This window comes from Diadema antillarum, unplaced genomic scaffold, assembly GCF_040938485.1.
Source record: "Diadema antillarum isolate AM-2024a unplaced genomic scaffold, OU_Dant_1.0 seq00000460_RagTag, whole genome shotgun sequence".
NCBI lineage: Eukaryota > Metazoa > Echinodermata > Echinoidea > Diadematoida > Diadematidae > Diadema > Diadema antillarum.
The window spans coordinates 2,487,570-2,512,333 of NW_027271431.1; the positions used below are offsets into that span (position 1 = coordinate 2,487,570).

General features: G+C 39.9%; 1 protein-coding gene across 1 annotated transcript; it reads right to left on the reverse strand.

Moving 5' to 3' along the window:
- Positions 1-188: 188 nt before the first annotated feature.
- On the reverse strand, positions 189-24,504 carry LOC139733086 (nucleoporin p54-like). The gene is made up of 13 exons (XM_071643928.1): positions 24,405-24,504; positions 19,353-19,583; positions 14,943-15,059; positions 14,335-14,406; positions 13,255-13,439; positions 12,463-12,650; positions 10,940-11,136; positions 9,010-9,064; positions 5,735-5,828; positions 4,714-4,821; positions 3,967-4,086; positions 3,459-3,569; positions 189-317 (listed from the first exon to the last, which is right to left on the reverse strand). Exons 1-13 carry the CDS (start codon positions 24,502-24,504, stop codon positions 189-191), a joined length of 1,707 nt encoding a protein of 568 aa, XP_071500029.1.
- Positions 24,505-24,764: the final 260 nt, after the last annotated feature.

Sequence of the window (24,764 nt, forward strand, 5' to 3'; positions counted from 1 at the left end):
GGCATATCGGAGTACAACCAAACATATTCGGCCTCCTACAGAGTCTTTCCATCGCACAACCACACATTACAATGCCCGCACTACGACTTCGATAAGATTTGAGCTGTTCGGGAATGTATCGGTTCCGCTGTCCGGTGAAAAAAAGGAAAATGGAGCCCAGAGGAATGGGTGATGGTGTGACGCCATCATCAGCGGGCCCCATGGAGATGAGTGAGGTTGGCATCCTCCAGCCCTCTCTCAATCAGCTTCAAGTCTTCCAGGTCTTCCTTGATGATACCAACCAACTGACTGATGCCTTCTTGTTGCTGCTTCAGGTGCTATCAAGAGAGATGGATGGAGAAAGAGAAGATGGAGGGAAGACAGTGTGAACAGAACAACGCTTCTCAACTTTATTCAACCCAAGGCCCAAACGCTTCTCCACTTCATTCAACCCAAGGCCCAAATGCTTCTCAACTTTATTCAACCCAAGGCCCAAACGCTTCTCAACTTTATTCAACCCAAGGCCCAAACGCTTCTCCACTTCATTCAATCCAAGGCCCAAACGCTTCTCCACTTTATTCAACCCAAGGCCCAAATGCTTCTCCACTTTATTCAACCCAAGGCCATCTTTGGCTCCTATAAGTTTTTTCGAGGTCTAGTTAGATAGACAACAAATATTTTTATTTATTTTTGGTGGCCATCGTGGCCCACTGAGAGTTCCTCCGGCTGAGAAGTGAGGGAATAAAAGGTGGTTCTGGTCACGCCATGCTGTGCCCTTTGACTTTTGACCCTTGATCTTCGGCCCCATTGCCCACACCTTTCTCCACATAATCACTACCTGGTAATATCATACATACATGTACCAATTTTCATGACCATACTTCTGAGTAATTTTCCAAATATGGAAGAAAAATATTGAAATTTTAGAATTTTTTAAAAGCATTTCAGCTTTGTCAATTCGTACACACATACAACGCATGCCAAGTTTCATGTGGATACCTTAGATGGTTCTTTATTGCTTATGTTGGCCACAAAATTGATTATGGACAGAAGGAAGGACGGATGAATATTCTGAAAACATAACGCCTCTGTGGCAACTTTTTGTGGCAGAGACATAAAACTGGGATAATTTCTGACTAGGCTGAAACATTTGTGACCCGCTACAACAAAATGATCCTAAAGTCGGGGGAGGTCGATTATTTGAAAATTGCATGATATAATCCCCTAATTTTTCTGCTTTAAATTGATATATAACACATTTCATAACTAGAAATGTCGCTACGGCGACTGATGCCTCCGCCATAATGCATGATTCTCCCAATAGGTGTATAGTACAATGTCTTCACAATGTGTGATGACAGTTTCACATAACTGGCAAAATATCGAAATAACAGGTTTATCAGAAATATCTTGAATGTTCACTTTCCACTAACTGGGTTTGCTATAATTGTCTATTAAAGAGTGCAGGTACACATATTTGGGGAATTGAAAATTTTTACTGGACTTCTGACCGACCTTATAAGTTTATGCATTGAGTATAATTTTCAAGGTATGAAGAAAGAGTGTAATTACAGTACAAAATATATCTTTTTTTTTTCATTTAAACCTAACCTTTGACCCTTAACCTTTGACCTTTGACCTTCTGGCTGGAAATTTCCAAGAGAATCTCCATTAAGTAATACATGTACATATATATTAAATTTAAAAACTAATAATGCAATCATTGCATATACTAGTATATGAGGGAAATAGTAACATTTTGAGGAGTTGACCTTGACCTTTGACCCCCTGACTATTGACCCATGACCCCTAAATTCCCTAGATAATCCCTGCCAGTCAGTACATGCATATGTACCAAGTTCCATGAAGATACATTGAACCATTTGTGAGAAAAGTGATATTGCAACATTTTCACCTAACCTTTGACCTTATGACATGAAACTCTCTGGAGAATCTTTATGCAGTAGTACATGTCTACACTAAGTTTCAAGAAAATAACTGCGGGCATTGCATAGATATGGGGGAAATAACAACATTTTTAGCATTTGACCTTGACCTTTTGACCTTTGAACTCTTGTCAATGTCACTAAAATCTACTCAACTAATTGTCCCATCATACATCATCCTTGGACCAAGTTTGGTGAAAGCTGCTTCATCCAGTTTTGAGTTATCACGTAAACAGATAAATTTTAGGATTTGACCTTGATCTTTGACCTTTGACCTCTGTCCGATTTCACTGAAAAACTAATCAAGTAATTGTCCCATCATACATCATCCTCCAACAAAGTTTGGTGAAATTTGCTCCATACAGTCTTGAGTTATCGCGTAAACAGATAAATTTCATGATTTAACCTTGACCTTTGACCTTTGACCTTTAGCCGATTTCACCTAAAATCTAATCAAATCCTTGCCTTATCATACTTCATACTTGGACCAAGTTTGGTAAAATTCCAGTAAATATTACTCAAGTTATCGCGTAAACGAAAGCGGACAGACGTACGTACGGACGGACGGACGGACAACCCGAAAACATAATGCCTCCGGCACCACTACGTGGCGGAGGCAAAAAAAATAATCGGCTGCGGAGATATCGATGTTTAAAAGAGAGCATGTCGAGATGTCTGGAAAATCACTGTTTCGAGAAAAGCGCCCTAAAAGTCTTCCTTTCGACGCAATCGCGATCAAGGGACACGCAAGTCCGTTTCCACCTCTGGACAATAGAAGGTAAGCCCTAGCAACCCCCAAAGAGTTCATTCAAGCACATCAGCGTCGGCGGTCTCCTCACCAACCAATCAGTGACCAGGATGTGAGAAGCGGCTGAGCATAGCGCACCCCGCCCGCACGCACCAGTCGACTGGGCAGTGTGCGATCTTCACGCTTCGGGTAGCAGCAAGCAGCAAACTGACCAATGAGATCACTCTGGTCGTTGTTAGGGGCGGAACCTATCTGTGGCGCTCAATCCAAATTTTCGAACCAGTGTCTGCTTCGTTGAAACGCCAAAAAATATGGCTCAGAAAAACGCAATTTTTTGGTCTTTCCTTTGATCATTTTGCTTCAAAATTTCGACAGTTCATAGAAGACATGTTAGACTCCAATAATATATCAAAATCAGAAAATCGTAAGTTTTGACCAATTTTAATGCTCTGACTTCAAACTCGATTTTCACGGCTTCGACCGTGCGCGACTTTAGGACCTTTTTGTCGTAGCGGGTCACATTTAGAGGGCAGCCTTCACCACATACAAACACTGTAAACATCTACCACAAACAACCTGGGAGCTCTTGTGCTCACATCAGCCAGCACAGAATATATAACCCAGTTTAGTCAAATATGACTGCTGAAGTGCATGCTAACCTTTGAAATGTAGCTTTATCTGAGTGTGCTTTTGTTGTTGCTTTTAGCTATCACAGCTGCTTTAACTTGGTGCACGTGTTTGGCAAATATGAGTATGACAGGGAGAGCCAAAGAATCATGACTTACCTGCTTGATTTCGTACTGCAGATCTGGGTCAATGGTAAACTGTTCATTGCTCCGACTAAATGGAAGATGGCTTTGGAGTCTGATTTGCGATAACATCTCATTCAGCCGTGCCTATGTTGAAACACACAATGCACGAAGAGTTATTCATCACACCATATTTTTTTCTCAACATCATATTTCATAGAAGACGTCCTTCTTGAAAGTTGATTATCGTTTTGTAAACACAACTAAAAAATAAATTTTTGGGGCTCTTACTTTTGCATGATGATGAGAATTAATGTGTGCCATTTTTGTCAACATTTACTTTTATCTCTTAACTATTTAATTAGTTGTAAGTATATTCACATATCAACAAGAAGAGATGGCAGAATGAGCTCTTAAAGCACAGGAAATGTAGAGGCTATTAATAATAAGTTAGTTTTTGGTCATTTAGTGGGACTAAACCCAAGTCTTGAAGCACATGGCCAAAGACATGGCCTGAGACATAGTGTACACAGAGCAGACTCACTTTCATTTGTGTAGGTGCATTTAACTCGGCCATCAGTCCCTCCAGCTGTGTTCTAAGCTGTTCCTCCTCCAACTGAATGGATACTCCCTGTTTCCTTTGAACCTCCTGCTTTGCCATAACCTATGACATGGCATAAAAGAACAGCTTTCAATGGATAGATTTCAATGAAATTAATACAAAGTGACTCCAGATGACAACACAAAGACCTCTGTCAAAGGCGGAAGCAGACTACGTTTTGCAACACATGGCCGAAAACATTTTGATTCGTGTACAAGGATAGGGTAGCATAGAAAAAGTCAGAAACCATTGCTCCTAAATATGCATGCCATTTCTTTCCAGGTATTAATGTTTTTCTTCAACAAAGAAAAGAAAGACACATACACACAAATTCACATACACCTTGAAGATGGTTTAGGAAATGTGATGTTACGCCATGATAGGATATCAATAAATGCTTCTATGGCATGTAGCCAAGTTCACATACGGGTATTTGTCAACCATTTCATGCTACATAAATATCCCTTTTCGGGGCAACCTGCATGGGAGGTCCACCTCAATGGTATGCTCACAGAGTACAAATAGCATTTCAACAAAATCACAGAAGAAAAGATACATTGTATGTCAAATGTATAAAGGTCAATCAAGAATGCCATTTAGTGATGTTCTCCATCCTCACAAAGGCAAAAAGGAAGCAGAAACACAAGAATGCAACAAGGTGAATGACCACAAACCCACAATCTGTCTCACCTGTAGCACTCGGTGGGACAGCTCTAGATGCCGTCTCTTGTTTTCTGCTATCTTTGCTTGTAGTGCGTTCTGCTGCTGTTGTAACTTCTCTAAGTCTTTGCTCATGAGCTTGAAACATGGAGTATTGGAACAAAATTGACATTAAACTTCAAAACTTGGACATTGCAAGATTTCATCCGCCTTCAGTGTATGTGCACAACAGTACTTGTAAGTAGCTATGGTCTGCTTGCAACTGGGAACAGGTCATTCAAAGAATATACTGAATAAACCTTAAACTACAGTTCATTTTTTATCAATGCTTGCCTGATGTAGGCCAGTGCTTAACTGTTGTGGTGTTGTTGGTGTTTTTGTTGTTGTCGTCATTGTCGGTGGTGGTGTTTGTTTGTTCTGTCTGCCCCTGATGCAAGGTATTATAAACCCATACTCTAGTCTGCCCAGCGCAATCAAACTTTACTGCTGCCATGCACATAGAGTATAGGGTAACTGCCTAGCTGGGTAACTTAATTTTTCTTTTCAGAGGTCTAGAGCACAAGCCTTCGAGATTCAACCAACCATGAAGCCCAACAATTGCTCAAAGTCTAGCAACATATATGCATCTGCACTCAGATTTGCCTTGTATGAGTTTCAGTTCTCCTGCATTTCTTCATCAGTTAGCACTTTGATTTTCAGCAGGTGGGGGATGAAGTTGGAGAGTACCGCCGTATGTGACTTTTGAATTTGATGAGTGCACCAGTTGCGTAATTGGACTTTAACAGCCTGAAACTGCACTCCGAGGGAATGCATAGATATTGCTTGCTCTAGGACAATCCTTAGTTGATCCTTACAATCATTCCACTGATCTACAACTAGCTAGCTATATCGAGACTGTGACAGACTGAATAGAACACTGTGTGACTTGAAACATAGATCTCACAGGATGCCATTGACACTACACAAATCAAAGGGATTCAAACTGTGAGAATAATGCAAGAGGTCTGTACAAGTAGCTATTCATTTCCAAGTACTAGGAATGTATACTTACATCAAGCCTTGCTTGGTGCTGCTGGGTTTCCTGCTGCTGATATTCTAGCCTTGTTTTGAGGACATCGAATCCCACTAGTGGGACTGGGATCAACCTGAGAAGAAAAGGAAAAAGAAGTGTCGTGGCACAAAGCAAAAGAATACATAGTAATTGATTTTGAATCTTAGCTGCAAGGTCGGGCCATCAATATGCTTTTTTTTTTAAAGTGTGGTGGCCCGAGATGAATTTTTCGTGGCCCAAGATGAATTTTTTCGTGGCCCCAGGCCATCAGGCAACCACCAATGTCAATCCCTACCTGTGTGTCAGTGAAGAACATCTTCATAGTATAATATGGACTGGCCTTGAGGGGGATACGACATTTATTGCCTGAACTAGAATTGTAATGCCCGAGTCTTCGACTCGGGCAATACAATTCTAGTGAGGGCAATTAAAGTCGTATCCCCCGAAAGTAGACAGTCCATATCATTATTACATCTTGAGCAGTAAAATAAATCATTACAATGTGATTTTAACAATTTTCCACTCAGCGCCAGCTCGAGCTCTACACCACACTGCGCGCTGCATCGCTATACACAGCTCAGGTACGTGGCGCGCGTATAACAGCTAACTCACACAGGCGCATGGATGGCACCTATGGGATTTGCCTTCTGTCGCGAAACTCGGGTATGCGGTGCGCGTAGAAACAGCAAGGCTCACACAGTAACAGCGATCGCCCTTTAGTTTTACGTGTTAACCTATGGGAATTTGCCCTTCGTCGCAAAACCACTCCGCGAGAAACTGTACTGTCATCGACAGCAAATTTTCCTCACTGGGAGCTCAAGTGCCCGGATGCTATATTCCCCTCGTTTTTAACACGCAAATCCCATAGGCGTTTGTCAAAGCGGGGAATATGGAAAATTGCTCCTCTTCTACCAGCTGGCGTATAATCCCACGCGTATTAAACAAGGTGAATACAATTTCGAAGAACCACAGCTCAGATGCCTGATACGGATAATAATCTCATATATTCTACACTAGCTGCAATGAAGAATATCCACCCATATTTACATTTGCAACAAGAAACTTAGCTCATTTCTTCACGCACATAGTGTCAAAGAAATAAGTAACATTACAAATTTGTAGCTCTGCGTTACTCTGGTGGCTCATAGACATGAAGACGTTATTGTAAAAGAATTAATAAATGGACACTTGAATAGCAGATTTGCTGTAATTAAAACAAATCAATGGATCTACATTCTATAAAATAATGGGGTTTTTTTTACCATTTGTTTAACATTCAAGGTAATAAGAAGTGGGAGTAGACACACATCACAAACCTTGACAACAAAAATCCTGCATAGTCACAAAGTCCGAGTCAACTTCACTACATTTCTCATTAATGATCAACCACAATCTTGCACACTGGCATGATTGACAATCAAAACATCTTCACAACCAGGACACAAAAGATGAACCAACAGACACGCACAAACCAGCTGTCATTTAAGAAGGACACACCATGTTAACTTAACTTGTCCCTCTAAACATTGTACCAGTCATGTCTCATCAGACTGAAGAATGAAAATAAATACTTTCTATTGTCCCATGACCATAAAATCAATCATGTCACACAGCTCTTGAAAAAGCTCAACAACCCTTCCACTGAAGGTAAACATTTGGTGCTTTGAAGTCTCTTAGGTCAACAGGAGATCCTTCATGACGAAGGACTAAATTAACGCTTGGTGCCAGGTTTCTCTGACAACCAAGTCATGAACAAACGGCAATCTTGAATCAAACTGAGAATATTGATTGACATTTCATTAGGTTACCTTGTTTAAAGCACTGAAAGAGAAATTCATTGTCATTGATTTGGTCTCTAAGGAATCTTCTTTAAAAGCTAATTTAGTTCAATTAATTTCAGGAAGTGATGAAGAATTGTTTTTCTCTTCCTCAAGTTTCCCTGACAATCAACTCAAACAAAGTGTCATCTTCTAATCTGCTATGGAGTATGATATTGGTACATACATCTTTAAAGGACACATAGCATAGGGTAATATTTTCCTCAAAATGTAATGTCAGAATATGGTGTGATCAAAGATGATATAATTTCTGTACTGATTAGTACCTCCTGTCTTTAAAAAAGAAAAAAGAAATAAAAGCTGAGAAATTTTTCTAAAACAAATGTGTTTTTACCCAAGTCCATTAACCCGTTGAGGACGGTTTGATTTTGCTACAACACGCATTTCCCATAGACACCTGCCCGAGTATACTCGGGACTCATCCTCAACGGGTTAATTCAACATTAGGTGCAACCATATGTGACAAAGAACTGCCTAATTTCATCCTGCATAAGGAAACATGTACAGCTGCATTTTATCATTACCTTTTGCTAATTTCATATCAAGTGTTGACTATATCAGAGAGAAGAAAAAAAAAACATTCCCATCAGTTCGGCTTAACTGAGGAAATTGTTTTTGTTTGTTGCTGTTTTGGGGAAAAATAAAGTTCTAAAGCACTTTAAAGACTAGGACATTTGAATACGTTAACTGCATATGAAATGCAAAACATTCCACTGGGTTTTTTTTTTATTATCATTATTGCTTCTAACCTCAGCTCCATTTCACTACAATGCAATGGTTTCTTACCGATGCTGTTCTCATTAGTTGAATTAAATTCCCGAAAAAGAGAAACTTTCCAAAATGCACGCATGACAAGAGAACTTTGTTAATACATCATGAGAAGTTCTGTCAGTATTGATCAAAGTCCACTGAGTCTCTACACTATCATTCAGCACATGCAACCTATCATTTTGCCACGTGCAACTGATGAGGTGGTACTGAAAGACCGAAGTGAAGAAATGATGAAAAAGTCGAGCACTAATGATTCTCTGGAAGTTGCCTTTGTTGACTTTTACAACATTTATGCCTCAGGAGACTGGAGGCAAAGTTGTCTCAAAAACTCTTGACCAGTACTCAACATTTGGCTTCAAAATTTGATTGATAATTGACACATCACAATTAAAATGAAGGCAAGCTGAAGAGGTGTGCTAAATGGCATCTATTGAATGAAGGAAAAGTCTAACACTCTAGATTCTCTGGAATTTGCCTCAGTTGACCTTTACAACATTTGTGCCTCAGGAGACTGGCGTAAAGTTGTCTCAAAAATTGTTGACCAGTACTCAAGATTTGACTACAAAATTGGATAGATAATTGGTGCTTGTCTCTGACCATGATATCATAATCAGAATAAAGGCAAGATGAGGAGGAGTGCTAAATGGCGTCTATTGTTTGGCATACCTCTCTGGGTCAGGGTTGTCCAGCTGTGCTTGGCGCCACAGGCGGGGATCGTAGCCTACTCCGGGCAAACAGAGCGTGAAAATAAAGGCAAACACAGAACAAACTTATCAGAAATTATGGTAGAATTCTTCAGGGGATGTGTATGTGGGCACTTTAGCTCAAACTCAAACTGCAGAATGGCAACGTTGGAATATTACATTGCTTTGATATGGCTACAAAGTCTTGCTCTGACAAACTGAATTAAAAGAAAAAAAAAAACGAATGCAAATGGGGTACAAAAGCAACAACACATCATTCCACTAGGACATGCTTTTTTATTGAACTGAGAGCCCTAACCTAATCAAAACCATACAAGCCAGTAGAGTATCTGTATACTTCAATCATCTACTCTTGTACAAAATAATTTTGATATGCAACTATTTATTTCAGGAATGGATTCCTTGAAATACTTCTCAGATCAAACAATTTGATTTGGGGGACCACTTCGTCAATCATCCTAGGAAATTTCACAATACAAATTTTACAGCATTGTCTCTTTGAGTGATTGGAGTAAGGAAAGGTCCAACCTAACTTTAAGAGCAGTCGGGTATCTATCAAGAGCTCATGTTCGGCATCACTGCTGTACTTTGATTACTGGTCACAGATGGGAACATTCTGCCGTCACGTGGCGCGTGTCTCAAGAGGGTCAAACTTCAACATTACAGTTACTTTAAAGCTGGCAAATACCATCAATTCAAAGACTTCCTGGTACGTGTCGGCACCAACTAACCACAGTCACACTCTACATCCATGGCAACCCAAAATCACTTCCTTCACTCGTTACCATGGCTCTTTAAGGGTTAAAGCTGTCTGAAATCTATCTAAAGATAGCACCTCGCAGTACTGGCAGAGATTCTAACTCTTTACACAGAAAGAGTTAACACACATTGAAGAAAAAGTCAATTTGTACAGTATTATTATGCGTTCCTGGATAGAATATTTTCCACTCTGACAGCTCTTCACTGTAACTCTGAAGCTTCAGTCACAAAAACACTGAATGATTGACAAAGAACAGCTGATATGAATCACTTCCATTTCTCAATACAAGATAAAACATTGCCTTCATCTTCTCCCTCACATAATATCATATCCTAAGCTTATAATCCAGTTTGTGTTTGGTTTTTTTTTTTTTTTTTTTTTGGTTTTACACTAGATGATAAGGTAAGGTTTATTGTTCCTGAATTGGCAGCCCAAAGGCTGAAATACATTCAGTTTACAGAGTACATGTACAGTGTGTATATAGATACAAATCACAGTGCTTCACAAATAACATTTGAAGGTGTTTACAATAAACATATTGAGAAATTATACATAAAAATCACACAACTGTTAATCTAAAACAACAAAAACTTACATACATGTGTACAGTACAACAATGGAGAAAAAACCCTTAATCTAAGCAACAACAACAAAAATATATATGCAGGGGTGTACAAAAATGAGGAGACGTTATTACACAGCAATTACAAAACTTTTCACCAACCCTCAAGCTAAAATTACCAAAATATTGAAAAAAAAAATCAATGACATTATTAAACACCAAAAGCACCTAACATAATATAATTCATCAAATGTTGCATTTATATTTTACTATATTATATCATAACAGAATCTATATAACAATTGCACTTCATTTCTTTCCACATACATGTATTGCCAGAATAAAATCATATGATTACATGTATACAATAGATTCAAAATTGCACTTTCATATTCCTCGTAATATAATTATAGTTGTATGTATCAAGATATCCATATACCATCATGCGTCATAATGGTCATAATGATGCGACATGGGCAATTTACTGCAGATCACTATCTACATACACATATAATCAGAGCACTGGTAGTATTGCTGAGGTATTTGGGGAGGAAGTATGGATGTTCTCACCTAGTGGAGGGTTGCTGAGGTATTGCTCCAGCTGTGTCTGAGTGAGGGACTGGCGGGGAACCAGGTCTACCACACCCATGCTACCAAGCTGGGGCTTGGTGGTAACCTGGCTCAGGAAGGCAAATGTTTCAGTGGATGGAATACGCTTGGTGGCACCAGTGGGGGAGCGCTCCAGGATGTAGATGACAACCTCGGTCCTGGGAAATATGGTCATACTAAGTGACTGATTATCACTACATTTTAATATCTTCATTTTTTGTTACCTAAATATAATAAAATATGTTTCAGCACAATTTGAATTAAGTGTCTGCTTCCCGCTGACAGAAAATTTTCATGTTCATGCTGTGGAGGCGCTGTGGCAAAGTGGATATGACTCCTGACTCCCAATCAGAGGACCCCAGTTTGATTCCCACCCTGCGCTTCCATCCTTGGACAGAATGTTTTTTTCCCACCATGTCCCTCTCGACCCAGGTGTATAAATGGGTACCTGGCAATGCTAGGGTAATAATAACGACAGGGCCCTCTGGTAGAGCAGTGGCAACACTGAAGAGGCTACCCTGGATAAATAAAACTATTATGCTTCTAACTGTCACAGCAGGTCCACACATAGAAAATATGCCACTCTCTGAACACTCACTGCTTAATGCTGGTAATTAGTGACAGATGAAGAGTGTGATTATTTTAATTTTGTATCCAGTTCATAATTACTGTTAAAATAAGCAAAACTTAAACCATTCACAGTGCACTGGGCAGTACACAAGAACCAAATAACCCTCTTGTAGTAAATCACAGTATGTAATTGCATTGCAGAATGCGCAATGAGACTTTGGCTGCAACTGATTGACAAACTGCCCTTCATCGACATTTAAATAAACACTGATTATTCCGTGTCTGAGTGGTAGTGTACAAAAAATCATGGGCATACAGACTTGGGCGGGACTGGAACCAATGAACCCCTGATTGCTAGATAGGTGTCATTGAGCTTCTGCCCAATAGTCAGTGTTGGTTATAATTCCTTATAGTAACAGGTACCACATATTCATTTTTCATACTTTAGTAATTGTCAATCAGTTGCAAATACTGTAAAAGGGGAAATTTTCATGGTGTTGAAATTTTCACGCAACCGGAAATTAGTGCGAAAATAAAATCATGCGAACATTTTTGCTTCCTATACTGTAAAATACGATATATTCGTGGCATGAAAATTTCGCGAATTGGAGCTGACAGACTTTCTTGCAGCATAAAATTTTCGTGAATTGCCAATGGCATCCAACGCATACTGTGTAGGCAAGAACTTTCACGTGCATTTTAATTTCACAAATTCTGGCACTCACAAAATTCGCGAAATTAAAATGCACGTGAACATTCCTGGTTTTACAGTATGTTGCAGCAGTTCATGTCTCGATTCCACTGAATTAAAAACATGCGAAACTAATCTTTCCTGGCCAAGCGCAAAAAAATTACTGAGGCAAAAATATCCACTTTTACTGTAGACTTGGGTTGTTCTCCATGAATGACCATACTTGTCATTTGGCAGTGGTCTGACGTCCTCCACACAGACAGAGAGAGTTGGTTTACTGCCCAAAATCCTGTACAGGGAGTCTACCATCTGCTGCTGTGAAGCTCGGATCTCGGTGTGCTTCTTGTTGAAATGCAGAACTACCAAGCCATCTTCACTCTTTGCTGTAGGCTTCACACTGTAGCCTACAGTCTGTGGCACAGAGATTGAAAGACAGGACAAGAGAATGAATGTAAAGCTGCAGGAATGATTTCACAAAATGTCTTGAGCTAAGGCTAGTTAGGCCACACTTACATAATCATAGCAACCAGTATTGACAAGCAAGTCTTGACCAATCAAAAGAGTCACAAGGAGCTCCATGCTGAAGGTGAATATTCAACTAAACAACCATAATCAACATCAATCCCCCTGTGGCCAAGTCACAACAAAGCTACAGATATACAATCACAAAACTTGAGCTGCTGTCTAATCTTTTCTTCGTAGCCAAAAACCTTCCCCCCATGATCATCAAAAGGACATTGGAGTTCATGAGTGTAAGTTATAAGCTTAGAGTGACCTTTAAACCATGACATCTGGCACCCCAAGTGACCCCTCACCCCTTTCCTCTTCATCAGTCTTGAAGCAACAGAGAGCAATAGTCATGCATGTCCAATCTTTGCTTCTTGGCCAAAAACTCCCCCCCAATGATCATTGGGAGGACGTTTGAGTTCATGATTAACATCTGTAAACTTTGAGTGACCTTTAAACTATGACATCTGCCCCCCAAGTGACCCCTCACCCTCTCCTCCTCACCCACCTTGAAGCGACAGAAAGGATTCTCTGGGGTGAAGTCCACAGTAGTGTTCTGGTTCACGAAGCCCGTTCCTGTGCCCCAGAATGCCTGCAGCTGGTTCCACTTGGCAAGAATGGTATCTCTCTTGTCGCCATAGATACTGGGCACAGAAAGGGCCGCGGCGAGAAGTACCAGGTTATTATCCACACCTGCATGGAGACATAGGATAAACGAAATCTTTAGTCTTTTGAGATACTGCTGCAACAAGACACTGCAATTACATTTGTTTGCAATTTTCCCCTTTTTCAAATCATAAGTTAGACGTATAATAAACTCACAAAAATGATTTCAACTATAAAATATATCACAACATTGACATCTCTTTTCTAAGATCACCTAGTTTTCGAAGAACACATTCCAATAATCCTCAGTGAATTGATTTGGCATGGAAGTGAATACCAATATTAGACAGGACTGTGCAGTGCAGAAAAACAATCTTTTATTTCAAGTTACTCAATATATTCTTTCTCTTGCTGTGAATGTTATATTTTGTACTACATCACATATTGTCTTATGCTGTAAACAGATGCACAGACTCACTGAAAAACAGCCCTGAGGCTGATACAGGATTCTTAGACCCTGTTTACAGTGAGTGAAAAGGCCAAATTGCAGTACCAAAATTGGCCGCGTATTTGGTCAAGCTGTGGAGGTAGTCTCGGGAGCCGCGGCCGAGCCCAGCCTTTTCTCACTGTAAGCGTAAACTTGGCCAAATGCGGTACCAAATTGCGACCGGCGCGCTCCCAATAATAGTCGTTTGTTTACAAGCAGAGTGCCGCTACGACAAAATATTGAAAGGTTTGAATAAAAAGCCCAGGCCAAGCCCTCCACAGTAAACAGACAAAATTGCAGGGCCGAGTACCACAATTGAGGCCGGGCTCGGCCGCGGCTCGGCCTGGGCTCGGCCCAGCCCTGCACTGTAAACGGGGTCTAAAACTGCATTTACATGAATAATACAAAACACGGCAAAATTGAAATAAAGTATTCATATTACAGTTGTTCTCATGAAAGAGTGGTAATGCTTTGATTCGAGTTCTCAATTTATACCTTGTTGCTGTTGCTGCTGCTGTTGTTGCTGCTGCGTACCAAAACCTGTTCCTAGTCCAAGGCCTAGACCTCCTCCTGCAAAATAACAAGGGGGAAAAAGCCAGGGTATACATATCACCATCTTGAAATCTGCCTCAGTGAGTTCATAAACTGTTCTAGCACATTTTGTTTAGGACACAAAATACACAACATAAAGAATTTACCACCTCCCTATTTGATGCACATAATGTAAAATAAATGTATGTATACACATGTATCTTGCATTGCATGAGTATTTCAAATAAATGAGAAAGTTAACCTTTGAATTAAGAATTAAAAGAAAAAAAACAACATAATATTCACAATGGACCGATTCAAATATCACTCACAGAAAAGCAAGCTATATAGAGAAATAAATTGTTGACAGTAACAGATTGAGGGCTTTGACATGATACACTCTTCAGGAAAGTGAGACAGCATGCCACATACTACTAAATATGAAAAGTTGTGCCATCACCAGTACAACGGTGAACATCAACACTGAATTATGAAATTCACATACAAGTATATTCAAAGTTCACACAGTCTTTGATCGAGTTATCGTTATCCTCTGACAATCACAAACTCACCTGTTGTTGTGGTTCCGGTTCCCAGCCCAAATCCCAGCTTGTTGGCAGAGGAGGTTGTAGTGGGCTGGGCAAAGCTACCGCCGAACAGAGATGATCCAGCCGGCTTGGATCCAAACCCTAGAAACAGAATCATCACCATGGGTAAAACTATCTGCTCTATGGACAAGCAGTGGCAGCCAAAGGCTTCACAAAGTAAGTTCATTAGTAAATTCGGATTTGAATACCATGAACATCAGTGCACAATGAAATTAAATCACTAATTGTCATACCTCGTACGGAAGAAAAAGAACAACAACTGAATGGCTTCATTTGCAGAGCATTGCAGAGCAAACCATGCCAGCAAGAATGAAAGGAGAATAATTTTTCTTCCCTCCTCCACTGATGTGGAACAATGTACATAATAATACATGGAAAGATGCAAACTCAGATTATTTTGTTCATTTTGAAGAGGCACTAGTAGAATTAATGACAATCACCAAGAATAGGAGAGAAGATGGTTATGCTGACACATTTAACGTACCAATGTACACATACAAAGCATATAATGTATCTGCTGGGACCAAAAAAAAAAAAAGAAGAAGTACAGTCAAACCTGTCTATAGTGGCCATCCTAGGGAGACGGAAAATGTGGCCATTATAGACAGGTGGCCACTATAATATACACTGGTTCTTTAACATGCTTTTCCTCTGGGAGGGAATTGTTTTTAGTGGCTGTATACGGCAGGTGGGTGCTATAGACAGGTGATTGCTAAGACAGGTTTGACTGTACGATTGTAAACATACAAAAACATTGAAAGCAATTGAAAATAGTGAAGTAATTTCATGTACATGATGCATGTCAAATACACGGTGACATTACAGCAATGAAAAAGCAAGTGACACATCAAGAAAACATTAAGAAAATGCACGTACTGGAAAAAAGAAACGAAAATTGGTTCTATAACATTCCATGTCAGTGAAAGCAAAGAGGTATCAGTTTGATAACAGTTGGTTTGCTGCAAAGCAAAGGAGTGAGCAGGGCAATAGAAAACTTTTGACAATAGCTTTGACTTTCCCCCATCAAGCTTTTGCAAATAATTTACCACCATTTGTAGGCATTTATATTAATATACATTTTGTAATGATGATGATGAAATACACACCCAACACCTTAAAAAAAAAAAGACTGCGTAGAAATAAGTTTACACGTACAGTGTACTCATCATGATGAAATACACACAAAATACCAGAAAAAAGCATTTATAAAAAATATTGTATCTATCAATATAATCATGAGGATGAAACACACACCAAATACCTTCAAGAATACAAGAGACCCGCGGGTCTAGCGCTCACCCGAGTATCGCAAGTTCACCTTTCACGCAGTCACTCATCTGAATTACACACAGCTCTACCTAAATTTGACCAGGCATTCTCACGTAGAAGATGAAAATGTACAATTAGGGCCCAAATTCGGACATCCACCCCCCCCCCCCCCCCCCCCCCCCCCCCCCCCCCCGTAGTATTTTAGCTCTATCATTTCTGGTTCTAGAGAAGAACACTATTTTTGAAGATTCCTCAATTTGGGGGAATTGCCCAATTCCTCCAGATTCCCCCAAAATGTATATTAATGCATGTCTCAGTGAGACATGCATTGTTCCTTAATGATAACACTCAAACTTGGAAAAAGTGTAATTTGGCATTGTTGTCTTAAAAGTTCACTTGCTCAGTCATGCATGACATTTTTATTGTCAACATCATTAGGTATCAATGGAAAGAGGAAAAGTTCCTCTTTCCACACAACTAACAGTGCACTCTCCAGAGCTTGCAATTATCAATTGGTAGCCCTCCAAAGTTAGTTTGGATTACCCTTTTTTTTAATATGCTCTGTATTTCTATGCTTTGGTATGCTTGTGCAGGTATATCAACTCAACATCACAAGACAGCTAAGTCTGCCAAGTTCAACCCCATTAAAATTATTAAGCCACCACAATTTTGAATACCGGCACATTGTAGTTCCTTCAATTCTCAATACCATTAACCACATGTACAATGTATGAATTATACCAATAGCTTAATAATGTCATACGGATGTGAAATGATCCTTCATGCCCACATACTGTAATACAGTCTATACGCCGAATATTTCGCGAGGTTTTTATTTTCGCGAATTTTGCGGGTCGGGTCACATGCTATTCGCGAAATTAAAGACACGCGAAGATATTGACTCTGATCCCGATGTGAATGTGACGTACGCATGTACAATTCTCCGTTCAGTACAGGACTCCATGATTGCGAATAAAACCACTCGCGAAATCGTCGGGAATTCCCGATTCGCGAAAATTTAGACTCGCGAAATATATGGCGTATACAGTAAAAGATACTATTGACTGACCTTATTTTTTGCTATGTTTGCAAAAAGAAAGAAAAAACAATGCACACAACACATACACGCAAACACACAGAAGAACACAAGACTGCACTTGAGTGGTATTCAAACTGAGCAAAGGAAGTAGGCAAATAGGTGCTGTCTTTTGATTAATCAACTGAAGTTAATATTTCCACTCCATGGGTTTGCTGGATCGTGGGCAAAGTGATCAAAATGTCACAATATGAGCTGTGTGAAGTGAGCGTTGGCTTCACCCGATACAAAGATTATAATATATGTCTGATGATTACATCATGATGAAATGAGATTTCATTCAATGATGTACCCACCTGAGCTAAAATTAAACCCAGAGCTCGAGGGCGTGGATCCAAATCCACCAGGGAATTTGAAACCTGGAGTGAAAGAGGACCACTCTCTGAATTAGAATTAATTTACTACAAATAATCTCATCAAATTCAACACCACGACAAATGCAAGTGCACAATGCAGTCCGAACACCTGTTCAGGTAATTTAGTCACAGTGTACATGTACATACAAGATGCAAAACATAAGTGTTAGTCTTGGGAGAGCATGTGTAATAACAAGGACTGGTTATCCCTAAATTCTGATATCAACTGCAGTGAATAAATAAAAGCGCAAGCAAATTAGTAAGATTCCAAAAAACATCATTCTAAATTCTATCCTAACATGCAAATCTTCATGAAACTGTTGTTGAATTAAGTAACAAATGGAGAATGGTGCATTGTCACTGCAGAATAAAAAACAATTACCAATCAATATCATTTTGAAACAATTCAAATACTTCATACACTCTAGCAAACATACTACTGATGTTTGTAAGGGACAGCATATTCCACAGAAATAACTGTTATGTACACACATCAACAAAACACATTCAAACACTTAAGAAGCACTAGCAGTACTCTACTGTACAGTGTACAAGTACTGTCTGTAGTACTATGCTAATTACAAACACTGTCCTTAAGTCTGTCAAAGGATATCATAATCACATTGAACAAATGTGATCAACCAAATCACTTTTAACTAATTTCATACAAGAGCCTGGTGGTCTGTGTATTAAGTCTACAGGGATTTTAGAATTCAGTATGGAACGGGCTAAGCTACAACAGAAATGTTGCTTTCATTTCTAAAAACCTATATAATTTATGAGTTTCTAAGACTGCAGCTTAGCATGGTAAGATAGTACTGATCGATTTGTTACGTAGTGTACACAGAAGCTTTTATCAAAGATTACTTCAGCCATTGGTGCAGTGCTGCCTCACAGAAACAGGTTATAGTTTATTTCCCAAAAATATGATAACATTTTACGAGACACTCGCACACACAAATCCAACACTAAAACTCGATCAAAGATCAATACAACAAACATGGCATCTGCACTCATTGATACCAGTGCAGCTCCAACCAATACTTGAACCTGGTATATAAAACATTACATGTCATAGATGGCAGAAAATACAGTATCCCTGCAATGGATTCAAGGAGCATACAGTTATTGTATTTGATAGTAAAACATTTACCTTAGCTGGTCCTATATGACTGAGAATAGTTTGCAACTATTTTTCTACCAGTTCTAGGTGGATGTACAGTATTTTGATTGCAGAGAGATTTAAAAGGCTGTTCTTAAAGTTACGCATGACCTTATGAACGACTGGAATACGAAGTGCCAATATGTGTGCCCATATTTTTTCTTACGTTTTAACAAAGTACGACTGTATGTCAATATTTCATCTACACTGGGGCAAAAATACACTTCTACATGTAACTAAAAAACATGTGTTAACATGTAAGGATAATCATTATCATCTGCAAATTTCAACTTTAGCTATTGAAATTAACAATGACTAGGAAACCCACTTGGCTTGCCATATCTAAGTCATTCGTAAAGTCATGCGTAACTTTACAAACAGCTTTATGAACAGGGCCCAGATCCTTGATAGACTAGTAAAAATGGTGAATGCTTGTCTAGCTTTTCCTTGATGGCAATGAAATAGAGGTTGTGTGAGATGCTTCCACATACCACTTGTACTCGTGGACGACCCAAAGTTGAAGCCAGAAGAGGAGGTGGTGGTCTGGGTGGTACCCCCGAGGCCGCCACCGAAACCAAAGCCTCCACCAGTGCTTGTCGTGGCAGTGCCAATGGGCTTGATTCCGAAGCCGCCGAAGCCTCCACTTGTCGAAGTGGTTGCCGACTGAGAGCCAAAGCCAAGGCTAGGTGCTGTGGTCTTTGCAGTGGATCCAAAGGAAAATCCTGTAGAGTAAAGGCCACAACATGACGTGATAGAGATTCACACATTCAACTTTAGCAAAGTAAGTTTACGAACAATGCATTGTAAAATCATCTTTTGCCCATAGGTCTAGAACACTAGATTCTATACATTTATACAGAAGTAGAGCTCTAAGCTACAATACTATTTTCCTCTCTGTTGAATGAAGTCTCTTTCACCAGATTTTTAAACACTCATACAAACACTGTACTTCATATTCCCTGCGAAGTTTCAGTGATACGACAGCACTTTCAGAGACAGTAAGGAAAATATTCCTCCATTATCCAATAAAAGAGAAGTATTAGAGGTAAAAAAAAACAACAACAAAAAAACGATTGAATGTGTGTGTCCATGCTTTTTCTTTGTGTGTAAGTTGTTACACTGTAATGTTACAAATGTGTCCAAGCAAAAAACAAACAAACAAACAAATCCATCAGGAAACAGCCACGGCCATGAGGGTGCGTTGATGTTTCGGTTTCGGCACATCAAGACAATTCAATTCAATATTGATTCAACTTCCCTGTGCTGTAGCATGACGTGTAGACAGAAAGATCTGTCTGTCCGGAGGAGTCTTTTATTTTTTTTGACGTTATCACTCTCCTCCGTAATATAGGAGGGGATCCGTGAAGCCAGATGCAGTCTCCGTGGAACATTTCCCCAACGACCAGACAGACTGATCTTTCGGCATGTTCGGTTTACAACATGATATGTTACATTTACAACATGTCATTTATAATGCCAAGGCATTCATGTCATTAGTTCTTCTTCTTCTTCTTCCAGTCTGGTACAGTCCGCCTCTGGCGTATTATCGTACCTTGTGCTTGTCAAGTGCTGGGTGTACAGTGTGCAGGTAAAAATCCTCTACAAAAATTTCTATGTGCAGCTAAAAAACAAGATGAGAGCTCATCGGAGCTTTACAAGTTGCACCTCCTTCTTGAAGCTCTCCACGGAGGTGCAGCTAATGGTGGAAGGTGGTAGGGAATTCCACAGACGAATAGCATCTGGATAGAACGTGGACTGAAACAAGTGAGTTCTGGCAAATGGAACTTGAAGCTTATATGGGTTTCCGCGTATTGACGGTCCTGCAACTGGTATGAAGTAGGTGACTGGAAGATCTACCAGACCATTAAGAATGCTATACATCATGTAGACTCTTTGCTGTGCTCTCCTTTCTTGAAGAGTGCCCCACTGTAGTTTATTGAGCTCTAGTTCCCACCATTGGCATTGACATTAGACATTAACAATGCCATTAACATTAATTACCTGGTATCCCTTACCCACCCGACATCAAAGTCATCAAAGTCAAATCTGGACTAGATACGTAGTCTAGAATAGTAGAAAAGGGGTCTTCCAGCTGTGCCGATATGTATTGAGACGGCATTATCGTGAAATAGTCCACCACTCCATTCGCCGCCTTTCATTTCGTCATAGCCAGTGACTGCTTTCAACCTCCATAGACTTTGCACATAGTGAAGACGCACACGCAGAACAAGAAGAGGGCCGGGGACCGATATCATAATTTAACTTGTTAGTCATTGTCATTGAGACGCTTCTCCTCTTTTTCCTCCTTCATGGAGAAAAGGAAGAAAAATGGTAATCATGTAGAAATGCACACCATGCACATCTACCATTTCCTTCCTTAATTTGTTAATGAAAACTTCTTGTAGCTATCAGAAATGTCAAGATGGACCATATCTGACGGTTTCATGAAATTTCATAGTCAATTACAGAAGAAAAGTAGCTAATTTTGACTCAAAAGTACGCCGATCGACGGCTGTGTCAGCGTAGCATGATGGATGATCGATTATGTGGAAGAGCGATATAACGATGATAATCGATCGTAGTAGTCTGTGATACAGCCGCTTGTTTGGTGTTTAACCACAATAATTACGTCGGCTCGACAGTAAAATGTGGAAGAAAGAAAGTGATCTTGATGCGTCTGTTTTTTTCATCGTTTTAGTTAATTTTCTCCTGCGTGTGACTGTATATCTGTCAACATTTTTGCTGACTAAATGATGGACAGATAATATGTGTACAAAATGTCAGTAAAAGATATATGAAAAAATGGGAATTATCCTTCATGAATATTGCCCAATAAAATAGATTTTTACTACATAACAAAAGCAAATACTGGGGTTGCAGTTTTTGTATACATAATTTTAAAAAATGAAATGGGAAAAGTAAATACTATCATAAAGACAATTACTTTCTACTACTGTCTAAGTTGAACCTATCAATTAAAAACAAATTACTATTTCAATTTCAATATTCTGTTTCTTTTTAGGTAAAATGAGCACTTTATGAGAAGTCCACAATATTGATATTAATACATGATTGTATAACATAACATGCACTAATTTTTGTAATACTATTCTCATTAATTTATTATTTAAATTAGGCCTATAAATTATGTAGATAACTAGAAACAAATCCCCTTTGAATTCAACTTCCTTCTCATCTTCTTTTCTCTTTATCTCTCCCTCCTAATACCGTAATAAATAGCCTAACCTTTTTCTTCCACTTTTCCTTCAACCTCATTCTATTCCCTTCAACACTATTCAAATTAGGTTATTATTATCAACTTTTGTCATGATAAAATCAATACTTGCCACAATATTTAGAGAAAGGATCGATGTCTAAATCCTGGTATGAATAATCTGTATCAATAATTTGAAAAGTGATAATTATGATAATGGCAATGAAAACAAAGAACTATCACAATAGCTCACTTGGACCTTCGACTCAGGTGAGCTAACTAAAAAAAATACGAAAAAGAAAATAGGGGCTACACGTATTGCACGAGTCAAGTTCGATATTGTTAGTAAGCGGCTAATTCAGTCCGGGAAACCCGCTCATGAGGACCGCCCCCGCGTACGAGGATGGTCCCTCCTCATGAGGACCTCCCCCCGCCTCATGAGGCCCCCCGGGGAACGCCTCATGAGGCCCCCCATTCACTTCTTATTCATCTCACATCTGACGTACAAATTGTCGCAACTTTGCACGGTGATTTTTTGTTACACACACATGTCCACTATCCATGATGAAAAGAAGAAAAAATCCTGTCTGTTTTTTTTTTTTTTAAATCGAGTTTTAATCACCCGATGCAGAGCGCCCATCAAAACACGGGCGCCAGCGCGTTCGCACAATGAAAGACTGCCGCACCTAGCGGCCTGATCCGACTAAATATTTTCGATGCTTTTTTCTGCGGCTCTCACCTCTCCGCACACGAATTAGCCTCGTGAAGCTGAAGTCTGACATCTTTTTACACAAATTCGTAACGAGAAAAATTAAATCAGTACTAACCTGATCTTGTCCATATATTCCAAATTACTATTCCACACTGATAGAGTAGGTGGGTAGATGACATACTCCAGTTTGTTAGCAAAATAATCACTTTGTAGGTATGACGAGTTCACTTTCTTCGTCAATTCCGCCCACGATTCCGCCGCCCGCTTACCGTTTGGGCGCTTTCTCTGGAATCATCCCGCGACCACATCACGCATCCAGCACATACCAGTCTGGTACTTAGTATGTGCTGGATGCGTGATGTGATGCGACGTACGTCGCGTCGCGGGATGATTCCAGAAAAAGCGCCCAAACGGCGGCATCGTGGGCGGAATTGACGAAGAAAGTGAACTCGTCATACCTACAAAGTGATTATTTTGCTAACAAACTGGAGTATGTCATCTACCCACCTACTCTATCAGTGTGGAATAGTAATTTGGAATATATGGACAAGATCAGGTTAGTACTGATTTAATTTTTCTCGTTACGAATTTGTGTAAAAAGATGTCAGACTTCAGCTTCACGAGGCTGATTCGTGCGCGGAGAGGTGAGAGCCGCAGAAAAAAGCATCGAAAATATTTAGTCGGATCAGGCCGCTAGGTGCGGCAGTCTTGCATTGTGCGAACGCGCTGGCGCCCGTGTTTTGATGGGCGCTCTGCATCGGGTGATTAAAACTCGATTAAAAAAAAAAAAAACAGACAGGATTTTTTCTTCTTTTCATCATGGATAGTGGACATGTGTGTGTAACAAAAAATCACCGTGCAAAGTTGCGACAATTTGTACGTCAGATGTGAGATGAATAAGAAGTGAATGGGGGGCCTCATGAGGCGTTCCCCGGGGGGCCTCATGAGGCGGGGGGAGGTCCTCATGAGGAGGGACCATCCTCGTACGCGGGGGCGGTCCTCATGAGCGGGTTTCCCGGACTGAATTAGAGACTACCAGAATCGATTATAATCGTTGACATCGTTCTCAGCGAAATCGGTAGGCGTCGGTACAATGCTTACATCGGAGACTATGTTCGCGACCGACGTACTTTTCAACTCCAATTTCTCATTTTTCTTACCTTTTCGGCTTTCTAATTCCATGAAAACTCTCTGATATGGTTCAATTTAGCATCTCCAATAGCTGCACAAAATTTTATTGACAAACGGCGAAGCGAACGGTAACATGGTTAGGTGTGCATTTCTAACATACATGTACCAGAAAAATCACAAGTAAATTTTAAATGCTGATACAGTGATAGTGATATGCTTGGCCGACAAGTATGTCTAAGGCGTAAAACTTCTCATTTATAATAGTGACATTTGCTGGGTCAGTTGTTCGCTTCTTAGACAGACACCATTGATACTTACTTTAAATTTACTTGCAATGTAAATTTATCAATGTACATTGCATATTAAGTGAAAGACCACCGTGAATTCCGGTCACACAGGGTACGTCTTATGAATGGACATTACTGTCACAGCATCAGACAAGTGAGGGCATGGCGAATTTTAATATACGATTCCTGTAAACTCTACCTGAAGTTCCAGCCGACGAAGCACCAAATCCACCAAAGCCGGATGGTTTGTTTGCTTGTCCACCAAATGTACTGCTTGAACCTCCAAAGCTGAAAGCCATTATTCGGGGATACGGCGAAGTCCTCGCTGACCTCAGGTTCTATCAAAATCCCGCTCTTGATTTTACTTTGCCTCCAGCTTCGTAATTGCTTACGTACATCAAACTCTAGAGGGCGCATCACCAACGCATAAATCATAAATCAGTGCCGTATAATATACGGCACTGGCATAAATGAAGAATGTCACGTCCTGTCATGCGTGTTGTGCTGTGGTAATGTTTACAATCCACGATGACTTTGGGACATACACCTCGGGGCCCTG